Source organism: Rhinoraja longicauda, chromosome 26, assembly GCF_053455715.1.
Source record: "Rhinoraja longicauda isolate Sanriku21f chromosome 26, sRhiLon1.1, whole genome shotgun sequence".
Taxonomy (NCBI): Eukaryota; Metazoa; Chordata; class Chondrichthyes; order Rajiformes; family Arhynchobatidae; genus Rhinoraja; species Rhinoraja longicauda.
In genome coordinates, this window is record NC_135978.1 from 16,064,810 (window position 1) to 16,091,423 (window position 26,614).

The 26,614-nt window shown below is 40.2% G+C and overlaps 1 protein-coding gene across 3 annotated transcripts in view; it reads right to left on the minus strand.

Annotated features, from left to right (window-relative positions):
- Positions 1-26,614, minus strand: part of LOC144606485 (lysine-specific demethylase 2B-like) — a 149,074-nt gene that overhangs the window by 15,232 nt on the left and 107,228 nt on the right. For all 3 annotated transcript variants that reach the window (XM_078422649.1, XM_078422648.1, XM_078422650.1), the window contains one exon: positions 2,692-2,855. In XM_078422649.1, the coding sequence (XP_078278775.1) occupies positions 2,692-2,855 (164 nt within the window). The remainder of the gene's footprint in view (positions 1-2,691; positions 2,856-26,614) is intronic.

Below are 26,614 nucleotides of genomic sequence, written 5' to 3' on the forward strand. Positions count from 1 at the left end.
TCCAGGCAACATCCTTGTGAAAAATGCCTGCACCCTTGCAAGCTTAATCACATCTTTCCTGTAATGTGACAACCCAAACTACACACAATACTCCAAGTGTGCCCTAAGCAACAATTCATACAACTGTAACATAACATCCAAACTCTCATCCTCAATTGATGAATACAAGCATTCCATAAAACATCTTCATCACCCCGTCAAACTGTGTAACCACTTTCAGGGAACTATGTAGTTGTATCCCAAAGGTATTTTTTTCAATAATAATCCACTGGGGTCTGCCATTCATTGTGTATGTCCAGTCCTCCTTTAACTTCATAAAATGTATAATTTTGCAGTTGTCAAGAGTTGCATTCAATCTGCCATTCCCTTGCTCACTTTCTTAGTTGATCTAGATCCTGTTGTAACCTTATGTAACCTTCTTCATTGTCCACAATATCATCCTTTTTTGTATAATCTGAAAAACAAGATCTCATAATATTTTCTATTACAGTCCAAGAGTGAGAGTACCTATAGAGTGCCAATAGCGTCAGCCAGATGCCAGTGTCCTCACACAATGTTCTGCCAATAACCTCCAAGTTAGGTGCAGGAAAAAAAAAACATGCACTTGGGTTTACATTGGCTGTGACTGGGTCAGATTATAAATGAGCAAAATGAATTCCCATTCACATCAATGTAAAAGTTGCACATTAAACACAGAATTTCAAAAGAGAACTATGAGAAATGCTCATGCACCTTTGTTAACAAGTATGCATTTTAACAAAATAGCACCATCATCTGAAGTCCCAGCAAACAAAAACAGCACTTAAATTCTGTCCTTAAAGGGATGGCAATTCTTATTGGGCAAAAGTAGCACCATTCAAATTTCTGGCCCGAATTAATTATTTCAGAAGTCAGGTGCCAGACTCAGTGGAATCAAAAACTTATGGCCCCACTGTAGAGACTTGATAACATTTGGGAATTTTAGGCAGAGTGCTGAACTCACCGATCCTTTTTAGATGGGATATCAAACTACGGGAAACGTCTGCCATTCTCCGATGGGCAGATATCAAAGCAGAATAACTGCAGGGACTTAATGGCTGAAGTTGTAATATTCAACTGTAACAAACAAAATAGACAATAGACAATAGACAATAGGTGCAGGAGTAGGCCATTCAGCCCTTCGAGCCAGCACCGCCATTCAATGCGATCATGGCTGATCACTCTCAATCAGTACCCCGTTCCTGCCTTCTCCCCATACCCCCTCACTCCGCTATCCTTAAGAGCTCTATCCAGCTCTCTCTTGAAAGCATCCAACGAACTGGCCTCCACTGCCTTCTGAGGCAGAGAATTCCACACCTTCACCACTCTCTGACTGAAAAAGTTCTTCCTCATCTCCGTTCTAAATGGCCTACCCCTTATTCTTAAACTGTGGCCCCTTGTTCTGGACTCCCCCAACATTGGGAACATGTTTCCTGCCTCTAAAGTGTCCAATCCCCTAATTATCTTATATGTTTCAATAAGATCCCCCCTCATCCTTCTAAATTCCAGTGTATACAAGCCTAATTGCTCCAGCCTTTCAACATACGACAGTCCCGCCATTCCGGGAACCTAGTGAACCTACGCTGCACGCCCTCCATAGCAAGAATATCCTTCCTCAAATTTGGAGACCAAAACTGCACACAGTACTCCAGGTGCGGTCTCACCAGGGCCCGGTACAACTGTAGAAGGACCTCTTTGCTCCTATACTCAACTCCTCTTGTTACGAAGGCCAACATTCCATTGGCTTTCTTCACTGCCTGCTGTACCTGCATGCTTCCTTTCAGTGACTGATGCACTAGGACACCCAGATCTCGTTGAACCTCCCCTCTTCCTAAAATAGTAGTAATTTACCTTCTGTGGTTTAAGACCTTGCCTCGAGCAAACTAGTTGCCACAACAGTGATTATTTAATAAAGCTTTAGTGAACGTGAAATGCCTTGGAAAATCTTTACATTTTGGAAAGCATTAAACGAATTTGAACTTCCTGAATTGGTGAGTGTCCATACACTAGTAACATGGCCCTGCAAACTGTACAATGGCAAAACAAAACAAGCATGTTGCAAAATAATCTATCCATATATCATATCATCATATCATATCATATCATATATCTACAGCCGGAAACAGGCCTTTTCGGCCCTCCAAGTCCGTGCCGCCCAGTGATCCCCGTACATTAACACTATCCTACACCCACTAGGGACAATTTTTACATTTACCCAGCCAATTAACCTACATACCTGTACATCTTTGGAGTGTGGGAGGAAACCGAAGATCTCGGAGAAAACCCACGCAGGTCACGGGGAGAACGTACAAACTCCTTACAGTGCAGCACCCGTAGTCAGGATCGAACCTGAGTCTCCGGCGCTGCATTCGCTGTAAAGCAGCAACTCTACCGCTGCGCTACCGTGCCGTGCCGGCTTGTTGGAAATAATCTTCATTACACTATTCCCATATTAAACTTAAAAGAAGTTCTGGACAAATCGAATGATCTTAAAATTCATACCCAAATTTAAATGAGTAACTTGTCAAATTGTTGAACACTTCTAATATTTCAAATATTATATTTTAAATTTGATAACACAGTAGCCTTTTTTGAAATGAAGATTTATAAAAACACAAGACCCAATACACCTCTTCTTATTTGCACAAATAAACAAACCAAAACCACCCTTACTTTGCAACTTGTTTATGAGCCAACTGAGTTGTTTCTTTGAGACATTTGTCCAGCTAAGGTCTAGAATGATGGGCTGTCTCCTGATGATCCCACTCAGCATTGTTGGAGTGATCGATTTGCAGCGGCTCAAGTTAATGGTGGTCCATAGCCGCTTGTCACAACACCTGCAAACAATAAGAAATTAGCCAGCCGGCGAAACCATTCAGTAGACTGGTTAAAAGTGATCAAATATGCATTTTGACAAAATACCACCATTATATACAGTCCCAGCAAATAAAAACAGCACATAAATTCTGTTCTTAAAGGGATTCCAATTCTTATTACATCAGCACAACTTTTAAAAGCAATTTGTAACACTGGCCAGAGGTTACATTAAAGTACAAATGCTAAAATGTAACACAATGCAAGTATTCACATTGGAGAGTCTTACAAACCACATTGGTTTGTAAGACTCTCCAATGTGAATACTTACATTGTAACTTCAAACAGTGTAGTTTACAATTATTTAACTGCATGCAAGTTCACAGAAATTTGGAACATACATTGGAAACTCAGATATCTTGGGATTTGAAAAATGTCTATGAAGCTTTGATAAATATTATTACAATTATCACATGATATTAAAATAACTTTTCCAATACTGGACGATCATTAGAAAACATATTACTGTGCAAGTTGGCATCAAACAACTATGACAGTGTGATAAAAAGCCCAATACTACAAGTGTGCTGTGCAAAGTGTGCATTCCATTTCCATCTCAAAATAATAATGCAGATTTAACTACCAAAATTCATATTCCATATTAATAACATTAGAAAGCCAAGCCAAGATCTTGAAGTTCACAAGTTGTTGGTATTATTCAATTTAGAGGTACAACACTCTTAATTTTAGAGACAGATTTCTAAAAGTATGCATAACGATGTATACTTTAAATTTTTTATATTGGGTTTAGGTGTGTTAATACTAAAAACAATAAAAACTCCGGTCAGTTGCACTTTAAAACTGCTCAATCACAAATATTGCTGAGGAATCAGCTTGTACAGCACATTGTCAGATTTCTGTTCCACTTCTGCTGGTGTTTTATACCAGAACCATTGCAGCACAGCAGCAAGTAACTAAAAGGGAACTGAAGCAATTTTGGTGCATTTTCAGTTTTGTGATTCTGCAATAAATACACAAACACATTTTTGGCCAATGGGGCGACACCCACATTTAAGGATATCATGTACAATTGCATTTGACACTTATTTATTATTGATAACACTAATTTCCAGTTTCTTGAGCATGCAATGGTAAAACTGGAATGTAATCCAAAGTTCACCAGCATGTGGCAGCATTTATATACCAGCAGTAAATTGTGCAGCAAGTTAGCTGACCAATTATGTCCAAGATCCAATGTCAACAACATGTTGTCTTTACAGTCACTTCATGTCATTCTGCTCTTCCAAATGGCTGTCACCAACAAGATTTACAAGTAAGCATTGTATAAATGAGTCATTTTAAAAACATATTAATTTCTTTGAATTCAATTCTAAAATGTATATAAGTAGTTCATTCTTTGATATTTCTTTAAAAATCTATTTGGCATATCTTTTATATATTTTTTATGAGCTATATTAACATTAAATTAACTGGGTCATGGGAATACTTTCTCCAAACAAAGTTTTCTTTTATCTTCCTCTGGATGAAACCCAGTGACGCACCCTCTCCAACTGTCAACTGATAAAAATTAAGAAGTGTACCATTAAATAACAAAGATTTCAACACAGTTTTTAAATAACGTAGCCAAGGTGGAAGAAATAACAAGACAACATGAATAGTTGATGAGCAAAGAGTGCGATAATGCCCCAAACAGTTACGTTTTGGCTCAATTGTTCCAAACCTTTCTTCACCACTATATCACCTTTACCTTCCAACCTCTCTACAGCAATCGTGACATTATAATTAAACCTGCCGACAAGGGAAGTGCCGTGGTCATCTGGCGCGCTGACCTCTACCGGGGTGAGCCCAGGCGACAACTCTCAGACACCTCCTCCTATTTATCCTTGGACCATGAATCCCACAGATGAGCACCAGGCCTTAATCTCAAACACCATTACTGTTTTCATCACTTCTGGCTCTCTGCCTTCCACAGCCTCCAACCTTATCGTTTCCCAGCCCCACACAGCCAGATTTTACCGTTTCCTCAAAATCCACAAACATAACTGCCCTGGCAGACCCCTTGTTTCTGCTGGCATTGATCTCCACGTACCTCGACTCCATCCTTCCCACCTGGTCCAATCTCTCCCAACCTATGTCCAAGATACCTCACATGCCCTTCATCTCTTTAATGACTTCCGCTTTCCAAGCCCCCACTCCCTCATCTTTACTACGGGCGTTCAGTCTACACCTCCATCCCCCACCAGGAAGGCCTTAAAGCCCTCCGTTTCTTGCTCGACCGCAGAACCATCCAATCTCCCTCCACAAACACTCTACTCCACCTAGCGGTGCTGGTCCTCACCCTCAACTACTTCTCCTTTGACTCCTCCCACTTTCTCCAAGTCCAAGGCGTAGCTAAGGACACCCACATGGGCCCCAACTATGCCTGCCTCTTTGTAGGGTACGTTGAACAATCCCTGTTCCAGGCGTACACTGGCCCTATCCCCGAACTCTTTCTCCGTTACATTGATGACTGTATCGGTGCTACCTCCTGCACCCATGCAGAACTCGTGGACTTAATCAACTTCACCACCAATTTTCATCCTGCACTCAAATTTTCTTGGACATCTCCAACACCTCCCTCCCCTTTCTTGATCTCACAGACTCCATCACAGGAAATAGACTACTGACTGACGTCTATTACAAACCCACCGCCTCCAACAACTATCTCGACTACACGTCTTCCCACCCTGCTACCTGCAAAGACTCTTATCGCCTACTTTCAATTCCTCCAGGTAGACACAAGATGCTGGAGTAACTCAGTGGGTCAGGCAGCATCTCTGGAGACAAGGATGGGTGATGTTTCGGGTCGAGACCCTTCTTCAGACTCCTCCATCTACGCTGCATCTGCCCAAGACGAGGTGTTCCATACTAGAACATATGTCCTCATTCTTTATGGAATCCCATCATAGATGAGGCCCTCACTCGTGTCTCCTCGGTACCCCGCAGTTCAGCCCTTGCACCCCCTCCCCCTGGTCGCAACAGAGACAGTCCCCCTAGTCCTTACCTTCCACCTCATCAGCCATTGCATACAACACATAATCCTCCGAAATTTCCGCCACCTCCAACGGGATCCCACTACTAGCCACATTTCCCCATCTCCACCCCTTTCCACCTTCCGCAGAGACCGTTCCCTCCGCAACTCCATGGTTAACATCCCTTCCCACCCAAACCATCCCCTCCCCAGAACCCTTCCCCTGCAGCCGCAGAAGGTGCAACACCTTTCGCTATACCTACTCCCTCGACTCTGTCCAGGGACCCAGACCGTCATTTCAGGTTAGGCAGAGATTCACTTGCACCTCCTCCAACTTCCTACTGTATCCATTGTTCAAGATGTGGACTCTTATACATCAGCGAGACCAAACGCAGACTGGGCGATCATTTCGCGGAACACCATTGCTCAGTCCGCGTAAACCAACCTAATCTCACGGTTGCTGGTCACTTGAATTCTCCTTCCCATTCCCACACAGACCTTTCTGTCCTCGGTCTCCTCCATTGTCAGAATGAGGCTAAATGCAAATTGGAGGAACATCATCTCATATTTCGCTTGGGCAGCTTTCAGCCTAGTGGTATAAATATTGATTACTCTCACTTCAGGTAGCCCCGGCATTCCCTCGCTCTCCATCCCTCCCCCACCCAAGTTGCACTAGCTTCTCATTTTCATTCGACAAACAGTTTACAATGGCCTGTTTCCTTTATCATCATATCTTTTTTGCATATCTTTAATTCATTGTTCTTTATCTCTCAACATCACCGTCTATATCTCTCGTTTCCCTTATCCCTAACCAGTCTGAAGAAGGGCCTCAACCCGAAACGTCACTCATTCCTTCTCTCCAACGATGCTGCCTGTCCTACTGAGTTACTCCAGCTTTTTGTGTCTATCTTCGGTTTAAACTAGCATCTGCAGTTCCTTCTTATACATCACCTTTTACCTTCCATACATTGGAACTCTTCCAAAATTGTTCCCCATACGTCATTCTTCATTGTGTCATTTACCCATCACAAAGATCCCGTGCTTATTGAATTGCACTGAGCACATGGCCAGCAGCACTTCAATTTTTGTCCTTACTTTAACCTCACCATGGTCTTTGAGTTATTTGCATTTGATTGCAGTTGATCATCAGCACAGTGAACCCAGCACCTACAGTGTGCTTCGTCTAGACAAGATCCCTTGCCGGCACAGATAACTCTCCGATCACTGGCGTGATCTGTGTGTTTGGTGAATCAGTTGGTCATTGATGTAAATGTTAAAGACTAGGATTTCCAATACACTTCCTCCGGGTAGCTCAACACTGAAAGATTTTTCTGAGTCTGACATCGGAACAGTTTTCCACAAGTATATGGACTAACTGGACCAGCTGACTGTCCTTTGCCATCTTATAGATCTTCCAAAGCAACATTTGATTATTGACAGAATTGCCTGTTACTGAGAGCCTAATAAGTGATCACATTGTCTGGAGTCTAGAGTGTGGTTCCACTTGTGGTTTGTGGAAATGATAAATCAAGGGAACTATCCAAAAGCTCACCTGATCTGAGGGATCTTCACTCAGATTCAGCAGTGCAGCTATGCATATTCATCTCCAGACATCAAGGTGTTGACCAGTCTCAGCAGCTAATCCCTCACCATTGATCCCAATTTATTTGTCTGTTCACTGTGAGCTTTTACTGTTATGGACTGTGGAACTGCTGGTCTTTACACAAACTGAAATGGAAAAGGTCATCGATGACATGAAGTGGGTTTTGAAATTACTTGCTTTACATCCCTCTCATTGCATTTTCTTTTTCTACTGTCCGTTTGAGGCTTGCCATTTTCAAGTAGTAGGTGTGTTACTGTTTATCTGGTGCAATAGAAATTTGCACATTTTCTGGGGCTCATTGCTCAGCCATTTAACTGTCGACCAAGCTTTCTTGCTGTTGTGAAATATGTGTGATTTCTTTCGGTTTCCTCAATCATTATGTTCTGTCAGACCAACTAAAACCTTTTTTTCCCCTTTTTGCGATAGAGTCTTCTGCTAAAGGATTTGTACACTGTCGAATTAGTGGCTAGGCCCAGTGCAAATCACAGTATCAGGTTTGCTCAAAAACTCTGAAACTGGCAGTGTATTCCACCTCATTTATAAACCACTCTGCTTCCTGCCTGAGCACATATCTATTCACGATCAGATCCTCCACACTTACTCGTGTAACCCTAGTACTGTGTGCACTTGCCCAGTGTAGGATCACTGCGCCTATGCAAAATAAAACAAAAACATTGGTGTTGCAAGGGCAGCTGCAGAAACACCACAGACTGCTTCTGCCAATGGACAGCTTCATATTATGCATCCTCACTGGAAAAGCATCACCAAAAAAAATGTTTGATTGCATCAGCATCGTTTTTCACCTTCTATCACAGTGAGGGATGTGGAGGAGTCACTGTGGTGGATGTTCATGTTAAAATGTATTTTGTGCGACCTGTTGCTTTTGACTGTTATGACTGTATGGCAAATGAAGTTCCTCGTATGTTGCAAAACATACTTGGCTAATAAAGTTTTATTGTGATTGTGATTGTGTGCTTGTGAAAACGGTGGGGCAGTGTAGGAAATCATCGATAACAAATTCTGGGTTTCTGTAGTTAGAACAGCACAAATGCACATGTCAAACCTTTTGTCAGTTCACACAAATAACAATGCCAACTCAACAATTTTAGCATCATTAAAATCACATTACGACTGAATAAAAGTCCAGTATTTGTTGACCAAATCTCCAGCCTTCTAGCTTAATGCCAGATGAACTTTGTGGAATCTTTTGCAATAACAAAGGGGCAGCCCACCCTTATTTTTTTGGGGGTAGTGATACTTAAATAGTAGTAGTAGTAACAAGGTAGTAACAAGCTTCTGGCAGGAGAAATTCCTCCTTATTTTATAGCCAGTGGCAAACCTTTATTGGTATTAATACTGGTACTGGTTTAGTATATTTGTCACGTGTTCGAGATAGTGAAACACTTTGTTTTGCATGCAATCTAATCAAATCATGTGGACACAAAATGCTGGAGTAACTCAGCGAAACAGGCAGCATCTCTGAAGAGAAGGAATGGATGACGTTTCGGGTCAAGACCCTTCCTCAGACTAATCAAATCATGTCATATACAATTACAATCATGCTCTACATAAGTACAGCAGGTAATGGAGGGAGAAAAATAACGAGTGTAGAAGAGTGTTACAGCATTCCAATGTTACTGCCACGAGAAAGTGGAGATTTTAAAAAGTGCAAGGGACACAAGGAGAGCAAGGGAGGTTAGCTTGTGTAATGGACTGCGCTGCACTATTCCAGTTTAACCCACCAGGAAAACATTTCTACTCAGTCAAGCCCACTCAGAACCTTTTATGCTTCGATAAGTTCACTTCTCATTATTCTAAATTCTAGTGATCATTGGACAAATCTATTCAAGCTTTCCTGATAAGATAACACATTCTGCTCAGGATTCAATCCAATAAACCCTCTCTGTACTGCCTCCCAATCTGAAGAAGGGTCTCAACCCGAAACCTCACCTATCCATGTTCTCCACTGATGCTGCCCAACCTGCTGAATTACTTTGCATCTCTGTGTCTCCGAGGCAAGTATTTTTTTCCGTAAATAAAGAGACTAACCTTTGACATTGCACCCAGATGTAATCTTGCCAAATACTACACAACAATAACAGCTTTAACAGCATGTGCTAGGTAATTAGCTTGATATAGTTAATCCTGATTTCAGGTGGTTTATGAGAATTGAAGCATCAATTGCAATAGAAATGGCAATGACACCAGAGCTTACCCAACCTAAATCTGGACTCCAGCCACTTATTTCCATCAGTGGTAGAACTCCATTTATGTTAACACAATATCTGATAAAGATGCATTTTGGAATTCCACTCCAAAAACCACAAATGTAAAAGCAAAGGATTTGAAAATCAAATCTCTCATGAGCTATGACTTTCCCCTCACCAACCAAAACATCTTCTGTGCTGCCAACTGGCCTGTCTCTTATATTCCCTTAAATATAAATAAAGCCATTCACAAAGGTATCCAAAGTATAACTAGTTGTACAGTTAGGTTGATCCATTATTTGTTGGAGTCTCAGTGTAGAAAGACAAGCAAGCAGCAAGCACAAAGTGGTTGCACTACTACGAATCTCTTCAAAAATAGATTTATATACAATTACACAGGACTGAGTTTTCAGAGCAGCCCAATGTTGAGATGATGCAATACATCTCAAGGACATTCAGGTTTAAAAAAAATACAAATGCATACAAAGATAGGGTTGGTTTATTTTATCAATCATATGACAATTTATATCATCATCATCATATCATCATCATATATATACAGCCGGAAACAGGCCTTTTCGGCCCTCCAAGTCCGTGCCGCCCAGTGATCCCCGTACATTAACACTATCCTACACCCACTAGGGACAATTTTTACATTTACCCAGCCAATTAACCTACATACCTGTACAGTTCAGCATTCAGAATGTCTTGGTTGAAGTTAAAAATTAAGCAAACGAATTAACAATGTTTTTAGTGCATTTCAAGATATTCCACTGTGGCTAGGAATGTGAGAATTACTATGGCTGGTCATTTTTTTTGGTTAATTAAAATGAAAAATAAAATTTCAAATTAATTAAACCTCAGTTAAGAATGTTAACATTCTAAAATATTTCTGCTTTCTTCAAAAATATTAACATGCAAGCATTTAACAGCAGCTCCCAAGTGTTGATTAGAATTGTGTGTTGAAAAACGGTTATTTATTCACATAATGTACTGGAGCCAGAAGAGCTCACAAATCTCAAAACTATTATCCAATTATGTTATTTGCTTCAAAATGCTCTTCCCCCTAAATAACCATACTATGAATATCCTTTGGTGTCTGTTGAGTGGGAAAGGTTGAAGTTCCTGTGCTAAAACTAGAAACTATCAAAAATACTTTAGATCTCAAATCCATGTGCTATGCAACATCCACCTTATTCCACTCTACCCTCAAAGCAGGGTTTCTCAACAGTTTCTAAATATAACATGGACAGACACTGCAGCTCAAAATAACCTTCAAATAATGGTTCAGGAGCTGCGTTCAGCTATTGAGGCAATACAGCACATTTCTCCAGCGTATATCTGGAGTATATCACTGAAGCTAGGAATAAGATTCCCTGCTCCCTCCATGTCTTGCAACGGAACAGAAACCATATATTAATGGTGGACTAGGGATTTGATGGTCATTAAAGCACGTTCTGTAATATAAAACACCAACACATATCGCTTAGATTTTCTTTAAATAGTGCACATAAATTTTAAGTCATCCTGAAAAACAACTGTTCAGGACACTCATCAGCAACTGGAGTCAAGCTGGCCACAAACTCTTCCCTGACATTTGAAACCAAGACTCAAAAGGCAAAGACAGAAATGTGACGAGTAAACAATGAAAGACTCTATGCAGCAATTCTATTTTGTATCTTAAAAGACAAAGCTAAAACCCAACAACAAAATAATACATCACGTGGCCAACCACATCTGTCAAGATGAAGCAAAATATCATCGCATATATGATGCACAACGTCACAGGAGGTCCAGCCAAAGAACTTAAAAAAATAGAACATCGTGTCTGCGGCAGTCAAAAATGAGCAAACTTTAATCCCATCTTTCTTTACTGGGGCTTTTAAATTAGAAGTTTTGTGCTGACACCAACCAATTAATCTTCCTGCCCACCATCCATTCCCTCCCAATCCTCGACTCCTCCAATAGGGAAACAGGTCCTTCCTATTTACACTATCGCGGCTCTCTCTCCTCTCTCCCCTCCCCTCCCGACTTATCCAGTCATCCATAATTTTAAATGCTGAACAGCATGTTTGTTAATCTACTTCACAATCACTTATTTACTAACAATATGTTATACCAATAACTAGCTTTGTGTAATATTTCACAATCACCTTCTTGCCATTAAATTCTATGATTCAGCTACGAAAGGGTGCAGCCTGTATACATTACGGTCTAAACCAGCGCTTCTTAAACTGGTGAATGGTTCACCCAAGGGTGAATGAAACTAGAAGGGTGCATGAAGGGGTGAATGACTTAATATATATAAAATGATACACGACGAAAATTACCAAAAAACATAAGAAAAATTAGTCAAGGGCGAATGAAATTTTGTGATAAAGACTCACGGGTGAATGAGTTTAAGAAGCACTGGCCTAAACTGCTACATTTAAGGGTCAAAGGACATTAATGCCAAAGTCCAAAAAATGAATCATCAGAATTACTGGGGTGCATTTAATTTGATGATTTGTGAAAATAAATCTCGAGTACTTTGAGATCTGTTTATAATTAAGATTGCAGAGATCAACATTGGGAATTTCGATGCAATCTTTAGTTTTTATTGATCGTCAAATCTGTCAGCAAGTCTATAAACTTTTAATTTATGCATAGGTCAACACTGCAACTGCAGTATGAATCAATGAAAGGCAGGGGTTCCATTTGAAACAGCCACAAGTAGCTTTTAATTTCTGTCATTCTTATGGCATTGGAATGCCTCATAATAGCAATGCCTCGGCCTTACAGATCAACAGCACAGCCAGAGTTTCATGGCATTAACCCTGCAGTCAGCAAAAATTAAGGTACAATTTGGCTCAGGTTGAATAACTCGGGTATGATTGGCATAAAATGAACTGAGAAAAAAAATTGGTCAAGTTAATCCTCTAAATGGACTACTGGCTCTCCACCCCTCTGATCAGGTACATTGTTTGGGAAACAATAACCAGTCACCTCCATGTGTAGAATGGTCGTACTTGAGCAATTGATTGATATGATTGAAAGGTAAAGCATGGAAACAGGCCCTTTCGCCCACTGAGTCCACATTGACCATCGATCAGTGGTTCTATGTTATCCCACTTTCACATCCACTCCCTACACATTTTACAGAGGCTAATTAACCTACAAATCCACATGACTTTGGGATGTGGGATGAAACTGGAGCACCCAGAGTAAACCCATGCAGTCACTGGAAGAACATGCAAACTCCATGCAGACAGCACCAGAGGTCAGGATTGAACCTGTCTTTGGTGCAGAGGCAGCAGCCCTACCATCTATGCCACTGTACTGCTGTAATGTAAAATTTAATCTTCCAAAAATCATTCTCTACCTCACACAAAGGAAAGATTTTTTCTAGCATCTTTAAAATAAAGTAATGTCGACTTACTCGAATGGAAGAATACTCTGATTTATCTCTAGATTTTATATTTTGTTAACCCAAATTGTTCTTTTTAATTTCACATATTCTTAGATCAAATGTTTACATTTCAAATGAAAATTGCATCGAAATAATAAATAATTACTTTGAGAATTAATTTAAGCTGCTCAGACAGTTATATGAGCTAAGTTACAAAGTAGGCATGAGATTCTGTGATCTATTTGCAGGTGAACTGTATCTGCAAAGCATGCTTTCGCACACAGTGCAACTCAAATTTCACGCAGTTTCAGTACAAAAATCATCAAAAGGCAGTAGCATTCAATGCAAAACTACATTAGAACATGATTCAATATAGCTAGAGCAAATGGCTAACTAGGAGGAGAATGGGTCCCCTTAAGGATCAGTGAGTTCTTCCATGTGTGGCGCCATGGGAGATAAGTGATGTTGCAAATGAATACTTTTTATTTGTGACGTATGTAATGTGGATACGGACATGGTACATAGGGAAAATCATGGAAGAGAACAGTGTCCCGAAACATGTCAATAAAATGAAAGAGAATTCGTCAGCGTCCAATGCATCCTAGTCTTGAATAGCTGATCCCTTACTTTCATGACCCCTGGTTCCAAACACCCCTTCAGTAATTGTCAACTCTGCATCCATCCTGTGAAGACCCATAATTTTATGTGTTTCAGGGAGATCATCTCTCTGAATTCTTCAGGAATACAGTTTAGGATGTTTAATCTTGCCTTACAGGACAATCTTCACATCCCAGTAATCAATCTAGTAACCCTAAAGTGCACTCTCTCCATTGCAAGTATATCCTTTCATGGGCATGGAGACCAAACCTGTACACAATGATGCACAGTCACAGCAGTCCTATAATTATAGTAATAAATCATTATTCTGGTAATTAAAACTTGCAAAATTCAGAGTTTCTTTTCCAATTACTTGCAGCAACTACAGATTAACTTTCAGTGATCTCACAGCAATCTTTCTGGATATTTGAATTTTTTAAATATTAAGCCATCAATGCTAAACTTTCTGAAAAGAACATTCATCCTTATGCAACTGCTTGCCTAACAATCTCCAAAGCACACCATGATTTGCATTCATTACATTGTCAAACAATATCAGTACAGCACAATGCGTAACCCTTGGAGGTGTGTGTTTAAAAAAACATATTTGCAGCAGATGTCAAGTCAAGTCAAGTCAATTTTATTTGTATAGCACATTTAAAAACAACCCACGTTGACCAAAGTGCTGCACATCTGATTAGGAAGAAAAAAAAGAAACATACAGTGGCAGGCAGCCAAACACAACGGCGCGGCCATCTTGAACAAAATGTTTAACTAAAGCAGAGTGAAGGATGCCGATCACTAAAGATCCTAGCTGCACTTTGATTTTTGATCCAATTGTTTATGCATGCGACACAAAATATTGTGCACATATGAAATAAGATCTCCAAGAATTTGGATCTTTGTCTATTTTTGGTTGAGTATGTTGTTCTCTGCAAATTTGATTTCCCATAAACATAAGAAATTGGCCAAAATTCATTGTCAATTGGCATTAGGGCAAGTTACACACATATTCCGGACAGTACCCAATTTCAAAACCTTCAGATATCTTAATGTGCAGAAATGGTGGTGCACATCAGATACAAAGACGATGGGAGCAGTCAATATCTTTGCTGTGGCACTAGCATTCTACACTCCAGAAATAGCCACACTTCGAGGCAAGCTACTCCTATAAAGTAATACTGGAATCTAACCAATGTGGGCAATTGTCCAGGTATGCCCTGTTCACAAAATCCAATCTGGCTAATCAAGTCTACTTGAAGCTGTCATCAATGGTACTATTAAGTGGCACTTAGTCATCATTAACCTCCTCCTCGACAAACACTTTTGGTCTTACAGGACCTCCTCAGTCCAAACCTCATCACAGTCTTGGCCCAAACACAGAACAAAAGACCCAAATTCAAAAATACGAGTCAGCAGCATCAAATCTACATTTGACCTAGTATGGCATCAAACTGCACGTAAACTGAAATCAATGGACATCAAAAGAAAAGCACTTGGATTCATACCTCACAGAAATCAAGCTGGTTGCAGTGATCAGAGGTCGATCATCTCAGCTGCAGGACATCATTGTAAGAGCCCCTTAGGATAATGTCCCAGACTTATCTATCTTCAGCTGCTTCATCAACAACTTTACTTCCATTATATTGGAGGTGGAATTGTTTGCTGATGATTGCACCATTTTTGGCAACTACTAAGCAAATGAGGAAGCCCTTACTTGAAGTCATCAAGAGCTGGACAACATTTGGGCATGAGCTAAAGACAATTGTCCAGTGACATTTGTGCAACAGAAGTAGTAGGCAATGACCAGTTGCAATAAGTCAAAATCTAACCAACTTTCATTGACTCTCAGTAGCTCTACCATTGCCAAGTCTCCCATCATTAACATCATGGGGATCACCAGTGACCACAAACTTGAAAATCATGGCAACAAGAACAGGTCTTAGGAGGAGTATCCTACAGTGAGTAAGTGACTTCCTGACACCACAAAGGCTTTCCACCATGAATGAGGCACATTCCAAGAGCTTATTGCTAGGTCTAAATCCTGGAATTTCTTCTCCAACAACACTGTGGGAGTATCTTCATCGGAAAAACTTTGGTAGTTTGAGGCGGCAGTGCACAGTCTCTTTTTCAAGGGCAATTATGGATGGGCAATAGATGATGGCATTGCAAATGAAGACCAAATCTCAGAAAATGTACAATTAAGAAATCTGGAAATGGCAACAGCCTCTAAAGCCACTCTCCCCATGACAGCTAGATGGTAGCCACACGTAGTATAGCTGCACTGAGAGAGCGCCAAGGGGGAGAATGAAGCTTAAAATTCACTCTGTCCCAGTCATAAGTGCATGCTATAGGGAAGATCCTGTGCATCAAGGAGGGCCAGGAGGTCGCACAGAAGAGCACAGTAGAAGTTGTTTCTCCCCCATACAATGGAGCAATATAAAAAGAACATGACATTCTTGTGGTCTATCAGGCTGAATCACACCCCTTCAGCAAATCACTGAAGTAACATGGGTTCGCCACCCGAATATGGGCACATTATGTTGCCGGCAATGATTGGCATATACCAAGGGGAATTAAGTAGCCTGCATTGGGAACTAAAATTATGAGGGTTCCTTTGGAGTTCCTTGTACCTGTGCCAACGTATTTCTTTCTGTCTGGCTAATAGAACATCACTGGCTGATAGATCATCACAGCACATCACTGGCAACTGTCTCCCGGCCATTCAGGACATTTTCTACCGGCGGTGCCTGCGGAAGGCACGCAGCATCATCAAGGACCACAGCCACCCAGCACGCAGGCTGTTCTCCTTGTTACCGTCAGTCAGACGATACAGGAGTATGGCTGCGCGTACCACCAGACTTAAGAACAGTTTCTACCATCAGGCCATCAGGCCATCAGGCTTCTGAACTCAAACACATTTCACATCATATCTGTTAATTATTTTAATATTGTCTTTTTATCTTACTAATGTCTTTTTTATCTTATTTATCCTTGGAATATTACTGCTGAGGTGACCCGTTGTCTTGTCAAATACATTTCATTGTACCGTTGACCCTGTGCCAAACTACATATATAACAAATAAAATTAAAATTAAATCAATTAAATTAGATGAGGCTGTCAATCTCTTCTAACTTGTACTGGTCTTCATCTTCTACCTCATCATTTAAAAATGTGCAACTTAAGACAACAATGACAACTCTGAACTGGTGCAGAAAAGAATATTCCATCTTCAGGGTTCTTATGGCATTTTCCACCTCTATTTGTTTAGTCCTCCTTGCACATTCAGTTAGGCTACAGTGTTTGGAGTGTACACAGATGCAATCCTTATGCTATCTGGCATTACTAGCTACTGAAAATTTCCAGTAGCAAGGCCATGCATAGGATGAAAGAGTCATGTGTAATTCATTGCAAAAATGGCACTTGCTATGCTGAAGTTCTTCCAATCCAGAACAAGCTGCATGTTGAAAGTTTTATAACTGAAATCGCTAAAATCAAAATAGTCAATATCATCCCTCAATATCCCTTCCGATGTAATATTGAGCAAAGGGAAATTGTGAAACCTGGGAACTGTCTTCTGTGGCCACTCAGAAGGATCCTGCTGTGAGGAAGTTGTGTCAATTTGACCTTGGCCTCCATGGCGAGAGCAGTCTAGGCACATAAGTGTGACCAAAGGTCATTTCACAGAACATCAGACACAGCCGTGGAAAAATCAAATTTGCAAACACATGGTCCATCTGTGGGAATCGTCCTGGCCAGCCTAAAAAAATATGCTGAACAATCCATAGATACTCGAAAACAGAGTCTGGAAGCAGGCATTTTAACTGCCCTCAAATTATACATTATTAAAATATACTCTTGAGATAATTAGGTTGATCATTATAAATTGATCATCTAGAATATTTCACACATACAAAGAAAAGTACAACTATTCAGCAAAGTGATTCATGAATATTAGGTCCAATCCCATTTTGAAAGTTCCCAAGATGACTGAGCTGGCCAATCAGAATTCCTGACGGCTCACATATCAGTGTACACATTTCTCAGCATATCTATTTCTGAAAGGAATAGCACCTATACAGCATGAAAGCAATGCACAGTATTCAGCTTCTAAGCTACTGAGCTGAAATATTAGTATTTCACGAACCTTGGCGATACACCAAGCAGACATTGTGCAACTCAGTCTGCTAAAAGAAAATTGTTTAATAAAGGTGGGCCGTTATCTGATGACAACTTTTAAGACTCTTAATAGGATATGTTTTGCTCTTTATAGAATAAATTGTCAGTGACAGTAAATTAAAAAAATAATGATATAGCTTACTTTACAGGGATATAAATGCGACTACTTCATAAACAACTATAAAAGTTAGAAAATAATCAGATAGTTTACGAGTACAATGGATCAAGGATGCTTTGAAAGTATTGGAGAGGATAAGTATTGTTCATTTATAATACACTGAACACTGCTAAAGATGCTTTCTTGTGTCTAAATATACTTTTTTATCAAATGGGAATCTGTGTTGAGGTTTACTGAAAGACAGAAGTATGACTGTCAGACCTATTCCTATCCACAATAGCCCTTTCTTGTGATTCTCACTGAGCAAGCTTACAAATCCAAACTGATTTCCTCTGGCCAGAGGATCAGGGTGACAGTAGAAAAAACAGTAACATTGTATTGTTCCAGATGTTTCCTTGGTTGAGATCAGCAAATAAAGCAAGCCTCAGACACGCCGATCCAACTTTAATCAGGGAATGAGATTGCTCTTTAAGCCATGTACAAGATCAAACAATAATAGATATAACAATAGATTCACTGATAACTATAAGCTAATACCTTCCAGCCTTGGGTAGTTTTCTGCATGCACCACTTATACATTAAAACTCGCAGTGAATTCAGTTAGCCATTTAAAACACTTTTCCAAGATTTTTTCAATGGCCCTGTCATGAAAACTATGACAACATACACTTCTCAAGGTGGATTGAAACTGCAAGAATAGATTCATACTAATACAAAATATAAAACTGTGGAAATGCCCAAGAGTTAAAAGACATAAGATGTAGCTGTTTAACATTTCAATCAACAACCCCATTTTTTAACAAACACCTTGTTCTATACAGCAAATCTTTCTTTGCAGCCAATTACATTGGTTGCTTCTTTACTTTAAATAAACAATCACCAGTTCTCACACCAAATTCAGTATGTACAGAGATAAATTCTTTAATATAACTTACTAAGTGTATAAACAGTACTTAAAATTGCAAGTTTGCACCATATTTGTTGAGCAAATTATTTATCCAGTGATTTATTCAAAATAGGCTAAGTATTTTCTGAAAACTCAGTAATCTACATTTTGACTGTTTCTGCAAAAATTGAACTGGAATTTCTGATGAATGTCATAACTGTCAAAAATAATACATTAAACAATGCCACATCACAAGCCTTTGTACTTCATCAGCTGCCAGATATCATGTCAAAGTACGAGTGTAGACTAGCACATTAAAAAAACAAGCTTAGGTATAATAAGCAGACATAGCACAATTGGTAACTAAATAGCTCACTTCAGTCAACAGAAAAGGGGGCCTCTAATATTAGACATATTGGAAAGATGGGGATTACTGAAATGAGAACCTGATGGGCATTGGTTGCAAACAGAAAATATGTAATTGATAAATTAATTGGATTTGTGTCAGTCAGAAATTGGCAAGTATCCACCAAATGGGAATTAAAAAAATAATATCCCAAATTTGCTTTGATCTAGGGTAAACTAAAGATTCTAAGGTAGTGAACAATTAATACGAGTCCAATGCAAATTATTCCTAATGCTGCTCCCCCATGAATAGAGTGCGCACTTACATTTCGATGTTGCATGGTTTTGCAAATATGCAATCACTGACCAGTTAAAGCTGAGCTATGAATTTTGATTAAATTGGAGGGCTAAAATTGAAGTCAAGGATTTTCAAACATAAAATTGTCTTCCAGTTTTTTTTTCTGTACGCAAGCAAAAGATGATGCATTGTTTAATAGGGTATTGAAGTCAGTTAAATCAAACTTTATGCATGGAATTCAACACACACCCTAAAATAATTAATGGAGCTTATTAAATCAAGGACATCCACTCTGACGATGCTGAAAAAGTTGAGGTTTTATACCCTTAGTTTCTTGTGAGATTACACATTGAGCTGTCTTCAAGTGAAATGGATAGAGGTGGATGAGCATTAAAATGTTAGATAATGGTGTTGAGTTATACTTTCAATGCAGCCTATGGCTGTTGTAATAGTTGGGTCATGCTAGATGCCGTAACAATGCCGTAACAATCCATCTTTTCTGCATCCTATGCTTGGATAGTTTGGTAGACTCTTTCAGTTAGACTCAGATTGTTAGTGAGTATGCTGATGTTCTGTTGTTATTGGGAAACCAATCCGGTTTAAAGTCTGAGCTGCTTAGCATGATATTTTTTTCAGAAATATCACGGTCTTGTTCACAAATGAGTGACCAACATCAGACATTCAAATGAGAGTTGATAAAATACCACATAATAAATTTGTCATCAGGACTGAATAAATGGTGCTTTAGCATAATTAATCGAAGTTTGGCCAGAAAACAAGAAACAATGCAGTCTTCAGTGAAGTCAGAATGGAGCCAACTAGTTGTCCACTACCCAGAATTGAAATTTGATCCACTAATTTATCTGCCTTTTATCCTTTGGTCCACACAAATCCTCCAAACTCACTAGCTTCCAATGCCTCCTCCAATCCCTCAAAGACACAGACAGGCTAGGTCACCAGAGACCCACTAATCCATTTGCAGAGTTGTACAAATTCTTCCACCACTGATACACATCTGTATTTCCAACATCTGTATAGCCACCACCCTTTTGTGAAATTGTTTTTCTCTCCCCCATTCTCAGAACAGTTACTAGACATTCATCTACCAGCAATCACTCACCGACCATTTGCCCATAGCCAGCAGAGGTTCCGATTTAACTACAGTTCGCATACCGTCCAAACAGGTCCACGGATGATGCGGTCTCCCAGGTTCTACACACCACTCTCTCTCATCTGGACAGCCAGGGGGGCTATGTGAGGATGCTGTTCATTGACTTTAGTTCAGCATTCAACACAATAGTCCCCAGCAGACTGGTTGAGAAGCTGCTGGAACTGGGTCCTGTACTTTCTCACTGCCAGGCCCCAAGTGGTCAGGATGGGGGAACATAGGATCCCCCCAGGGGTGCGTCCTTAGCCCCCTACTGTACTCCCTGTACACACATGGCTGTGGGGCCAGGTTCAGCTCAAACTCCATCATCAAGTTTGCTGATGACACTGTGGTGGTGGGCCGGATCTCCAACAACGATGAAAAGGCCTACCGGGAGGAGGTGGCTGATCTGGCACTCTGGTGTCAGGACAATAGCCTCCTCTTGAATGTCACTAAAACAAAGGAGCTGATTGTGGACTTCAGAAGGGCTAAACATCCAAGGACGTACACGCCACTGGAGATAAATGGGTCTATTGTGGATAGGGTGAGCAGTTTTAAATACTTGGGAGTCCGCATCGCAGAGGATCTGACGTGGGCAACGCACATTGCTGCACTGGTGGGTAAGGCTAAGCAGCGCCTTTACCACCTTAGACAACTGAGGAAATTCAGAGTGTCTCTGAGGATCCTTCATTGCTTCTACTCTGGGGCTGTAGAGAGCATCCTGTCCGGCAACATTACAGTCTGGTTTGGGAACAGCTCTGCCCAGGACAGAATGGCCCTGCAGAGAGTAGTGCGTTCGGCAGAACGCACCATGGGAACTACACTCGTCCCCCTGCAGGACCTATACATCAGGAGGTGCAGATCCAGAGCAAGCAAGATCATGAGGGACCCCTGCCACCTCAGTAACGGACTGTTCCAGATGCTACGATCAGGCAAACGCCTCCGCTGTCACGCTGTGAAAACGGAGAGGATGAGACGGAGCTTCTTCCCACAGGCCATCAGGACTGTCAACTTTTATAACCCCAGAGACTAAATTTTTGTCGACACTAATAGTAACTTATTAACTTTATTTATATGCTGTAACTGTAATTCTTTTTGTGCACAACCCCCAGGCATTGCCACTTTCATTTCACTGCACATCGTGTATGTGTATGTGACAAATAAATTTGACTTGACTTGACTTGAGCTGTTGATTCAACTAACCACCCATTTGTATCCTAGGGAACAAATGAAATTCACACTAGTGGCCTCAAGGACAAAAATCATTGTTGGCACCCTGTGTACCATTCATCCACTGCACCCATCTGAATATACCAGAGTTGCGAGTTCAAGACCATTTATTTGACGCATGCACAGAAAATGAACCAAAATAATGGATCAATGACTTGCTGCATCAATTTCTTTGCAGTTGATTAACTACTAACATCAGGAAAATAAAATCTGCTCCTGAGCGAGATTATTTTATAATTCATATTTTAATATTACACAGGCTTTTTAGATCATTAACTGTGAGCCATACCCATAGTGATTTTTAATTTTAAAAAGCATCATAGGTCTAGCTCAGTTAATCGTCTAAAAAAGGTTGTGTAATATTGAAACAGGAATTGTAAAATAATCTGTCAGCAGATTATTTTATTTTCCTGATGTTAGCAATTAATTAAGTGTTGACACTCTCCATCAGTCTAGATTGAGAGATCTATACCACTTAGCAGGGCCCAGTTTCACGTAATGTGGGTTTAAGAAATATTTTCTACCACAATTACAGAGGACAGCTGATGTTTCAAAAGCTGGGATCAGCAAATCAACTATTTACAAAATTAAACATAGCGTGACACTTACTCAATTATTTAAAGTGCATTTTGCTCATTAAGATAAAATTTATGAAGGGATTTTTTTGTATGCAGAATTTTTAATCCAACTAATTGATCTCCTGAGATGCTGATCATGGAAAAAAATGATCATTTTAGCAGGCATTTAGCAAACATCAGTTTAGTTATTAATATGTTTTATTTCCCTTCACTTTTTATTTTCTCCATTTGAAGTAATTTTGCTCAGTGGCATTGCTTTTTATGCTTTTCGTTAGGTTTATTGGTTTCTGCTTTGCATTTAATTAATTTGCACCAGATTTTTCTTCAATTCTGTACAAATTGTTATTTTTGCTAATACACTGCTTAATACAAGAATTCTAAGCATAGATTAAATGTCCTCAAGGTGCAATGCTAAAAACTGCACAATGTGCTGCTGTTGTAAATACAAGTAACACTTTTAAAATAGCAAGATATCTGTCAGGAACTTAGTCATATTTAATATAAACTGTATTTGTGTGTAATACAAGTAGTTCTGCTACAATGTAATAGTTGCGCACCTAAGAAACCTGTTATAAAAAATCACCTTATAAAACCATGTTATGGAAAATCACTTTATAAAATCGATTGTGTCATTGGGAAAAGGAGAGTGTGGAGCGAGGAGTTTCACTCTAAATAACAGATTCTCTTGTCGGCCTTTCTAATAAATTTAAATTTACTTTTATTATTGCAAGCTAAAAATCTAAAGGCTGCATAATACATTGTTAAATAGAGTATCATTGCATTGCATTGCATGTCAATTTGGGGCTTATTATGGCAATGCTAATAAAATGCTTTCCAACATAATCAAAACTTTATCGAGCCACAAAATGACTTCATGCATTATGTAATAAGTGTGGAATTTAAGAACAAAACTGACTTGAATTTAATTAGTTAACCCCCAGATTTTTCATATCGTGGCAAACCTGTATGGCAAAATTTCATATTTAGAAATACATCTCAGCCAGTTTTGAAACCAGAGCGAGTTGGACTGGAAAATAAAGTAAACTGTTTATCCAACAGAAATGATCCTTGCTATTTTAAGAGCATTTCCATAATAGTTTTTTTTTCATTTTCCCAATCATTCTTCCGATCATTTTTTAAATTAAGTTAACCAAAATCTCAAAGCATCTCCAAAAAACATAGGCAGCATCCCATTAATGGTTGGCCTTTCCCCACAATTATGGAATCCCCTTTCAGATTAAGAATGATAAGTGAATTGCTTCTTATTCAAAAATGTTTTTGCACAAATGTTACAAAAATAACTTTTCTTCATCAACGATGAAATCAACATCACATACTTTCTTAAGGAACATTATATTTGCCTATGTTGCACTGATTTGACAACATTTCAAAAGCTAAGATCCAGCCAAAACAAAAGTTTATAACAGTTTGGAATTTGCAGTCAACAAGAGAATGGCACATACTTTCACAGTTGCATACCGAGTTTCTGGGAATATACGAGTGATGACATTAGCACAGGAATGGGCTGGATCATGTAGCCCAATCTAGAATTGTTAGGAGTCCACTATCTACATTCGTACAGATACAGAGGGCCTGTCTTGTTGAGTTCTGCGGTAATGCTTTCAGTCAGATTTCCATAAGCCAGATCATTTGTAACCTAGGTAGCCCCAGTATTCCAGCAGTTCTATTCAAAATCCCTGGCAATAATCAGCATAATACAGAATAAAGAACGATTGGAGTAACTCAACAGGACAAGTAAGATCTCGGGAGAGAAGGAATGGGTGAGGTTTCGAATTGAGACCCTTTTTCTGAAACATCACCCATTGCTCTCCAGAGGTGCTGCCTATCTGGCTGAGTTACTCACGCATTTGGTGTCCATCTTCGGTGTAAACCAGCACCTGCAGCTCCTTCCTACTCAGAATAAAGAACTATCTGCATTAATCCATTAATGGTGGATTTATGACAGTATGCCCTTTCACACTAAAAGAATGAAGTACTGTCACAGAGTTGCTGAGTTAAAGCAGGAAATCTAAATGACACTTGATTCACATACAGAAAATTAAAAATATTTGGAAAGAAGATTGGGATTAGGAAGATTAAAGAGAAAAAAAGTAAATAAATTTAAACTTAAGGAAAGAGTTCCTCAATTGCCAGATTAAATTTTGAGAAACAAAGCAATTGATTATATTTATACAGTAACAATGGGTACAACAATAAATATACCAATGAATGCAAAACAATAGAATCATGCAAAGATTGTAGTGCAATCTAAAGTAGAGCAAAAGCAAAGTACAATAACAGAACAACTAGATGAGATAGGATTAACAGTAAGAATGTACTATACAGGAATGCATGAATGTATGATACAGTTCCCAATGTTTTCAGTGCTCCGTTCCATCATTGTTGATCTGGCTGATAAATGGTATCTCAGCCTGTTCTGTAATCCATTAGGTAATGGATCCAACATTACAGGTGGTGGTTCAGGAAGGGTCAAGATATGGCATTGGACCATAGATCTGAACATACTTCAAGGCTCCCCTTTCCATTTCTATGACATTATCAGACTTCTGCTCCTGCCAAAACTCAAGGTGTTAGTTTAAGACTCCTGGCTCAACTTGAATAATAATAATAATAAACATAGCACAAAAAGTAAGGAAATTTGTGTTTGGTAGATTATTTCTTTGTTGTAACAATGCTTCTTGACAATAAATCTTATACCGTTGGAAAGCCTGTTTATTTCCCTTTTAAATGGTGCCACATTTGTAAGGAACATGCATTTGTGGGATGAGCAGCAGAGCTGAGTATATGGGTTGCGCCCATGAAAAATTTGCCAAATCTTCTCTGCCAATGCCAAACAGCTTATTCTGCTGTTGCTATTGACTCTTGTTTTGAGCTTCTGGTACCCCCAGGTGCTGACAATCAGGTGCCTGATTGGCACCAGATTGGCAGCATCTGTGAGCATGGGCCCAGCTACAGTGGTCAGTAGGTGTCTGCTCCAAGAATCGGCATGCCACGTTTGACTGATCTGGATAGGGTCCGTGCGATAGGGCAACCTCAAGCTGGTGTTCCGCAAAACCAAGTTGCGGCATTATTTGGAGTGAGCCCTAGTACCATCTCCAAAGTGAAGGCCAAGTTCCATATAACGGGGGATGTCAGAGACAGGCCGCGAAGTGGGCGTCCCAAGAAGACGACACCCGAAGAAGACCGTTTCCTCACCCTGTCAGCACTTAGGAACCGTAGGCTGTCTTCTACAGATTTGCAGTCAAGGTTTGCAGGACGATATGGCCGACGGCTCTCTGCCCAGACAATTCGGAACAGACTGCACGCAGCCGATCTCCGGTCTCATAGGGCTGCCAGGAGGCCTGCCATGACTGCCCTTCACCGTCAGGCCCGTTTGCGCTGGTGTCGGCAACACGTGCACTGGAACCTGAACATGTGGAGGAACGTTATGTTCAGCGATGAGTCCAGATTCTGCCTAAGGCAGTTGGATCATAGGGTCAAAGTGTGGAGAAGACGCGGAGAACGCTATGCTGATTGCTGCACCGATAGAGTAACATCTTTTGGTGGAGGCAGTGTGATGGTGTGGGGCGGCATCTCCCTCACTGGATAAAACGAGGCTTGTCATCATTGGAGGCAATCTCAATGCAGAGAGATATCGAGATGAGATTCTGCAACCAGTGGCAATCCCATATCTCCACAGTCTGGGACCGAACTTTATCCTCCAAGATGACAATGCTCGCCCCCACAGAGCAAGGTTTCTCAGAGACTACCTCCAGAATTTGGGAGTGGAGAGGATGGAATGGCCTGCCAGCAGTCCTGACCTCAACCCCATTGAACACTTGTGGGATCAGCTTGGGCGTGCTGTTCGTGCCAGAGTGACCAACACAACCACGTTGGCTGACTTGCGACAAATGCTGGTTGAAGAATGGGATGCCATCCCACAACAGTGTGTGACCAGGCTGGTGACCAGCATGAGGAGGAGGTGCCAGGCTGTTGTGGCTGTGTATGGTTTTTCCACACGCTGCTGAGGCTCCTGTTTATTAAATGAATAAATTGTTAAATTGCCAATATGTCTTGTTTCTTCAGACTTCAATCATCCAATCCACCAAACAACACCGAACAAGAGTCAATGGCAGAATAAGCTGTTTGGCATTGGCAGAGAAGATTTGGCAGA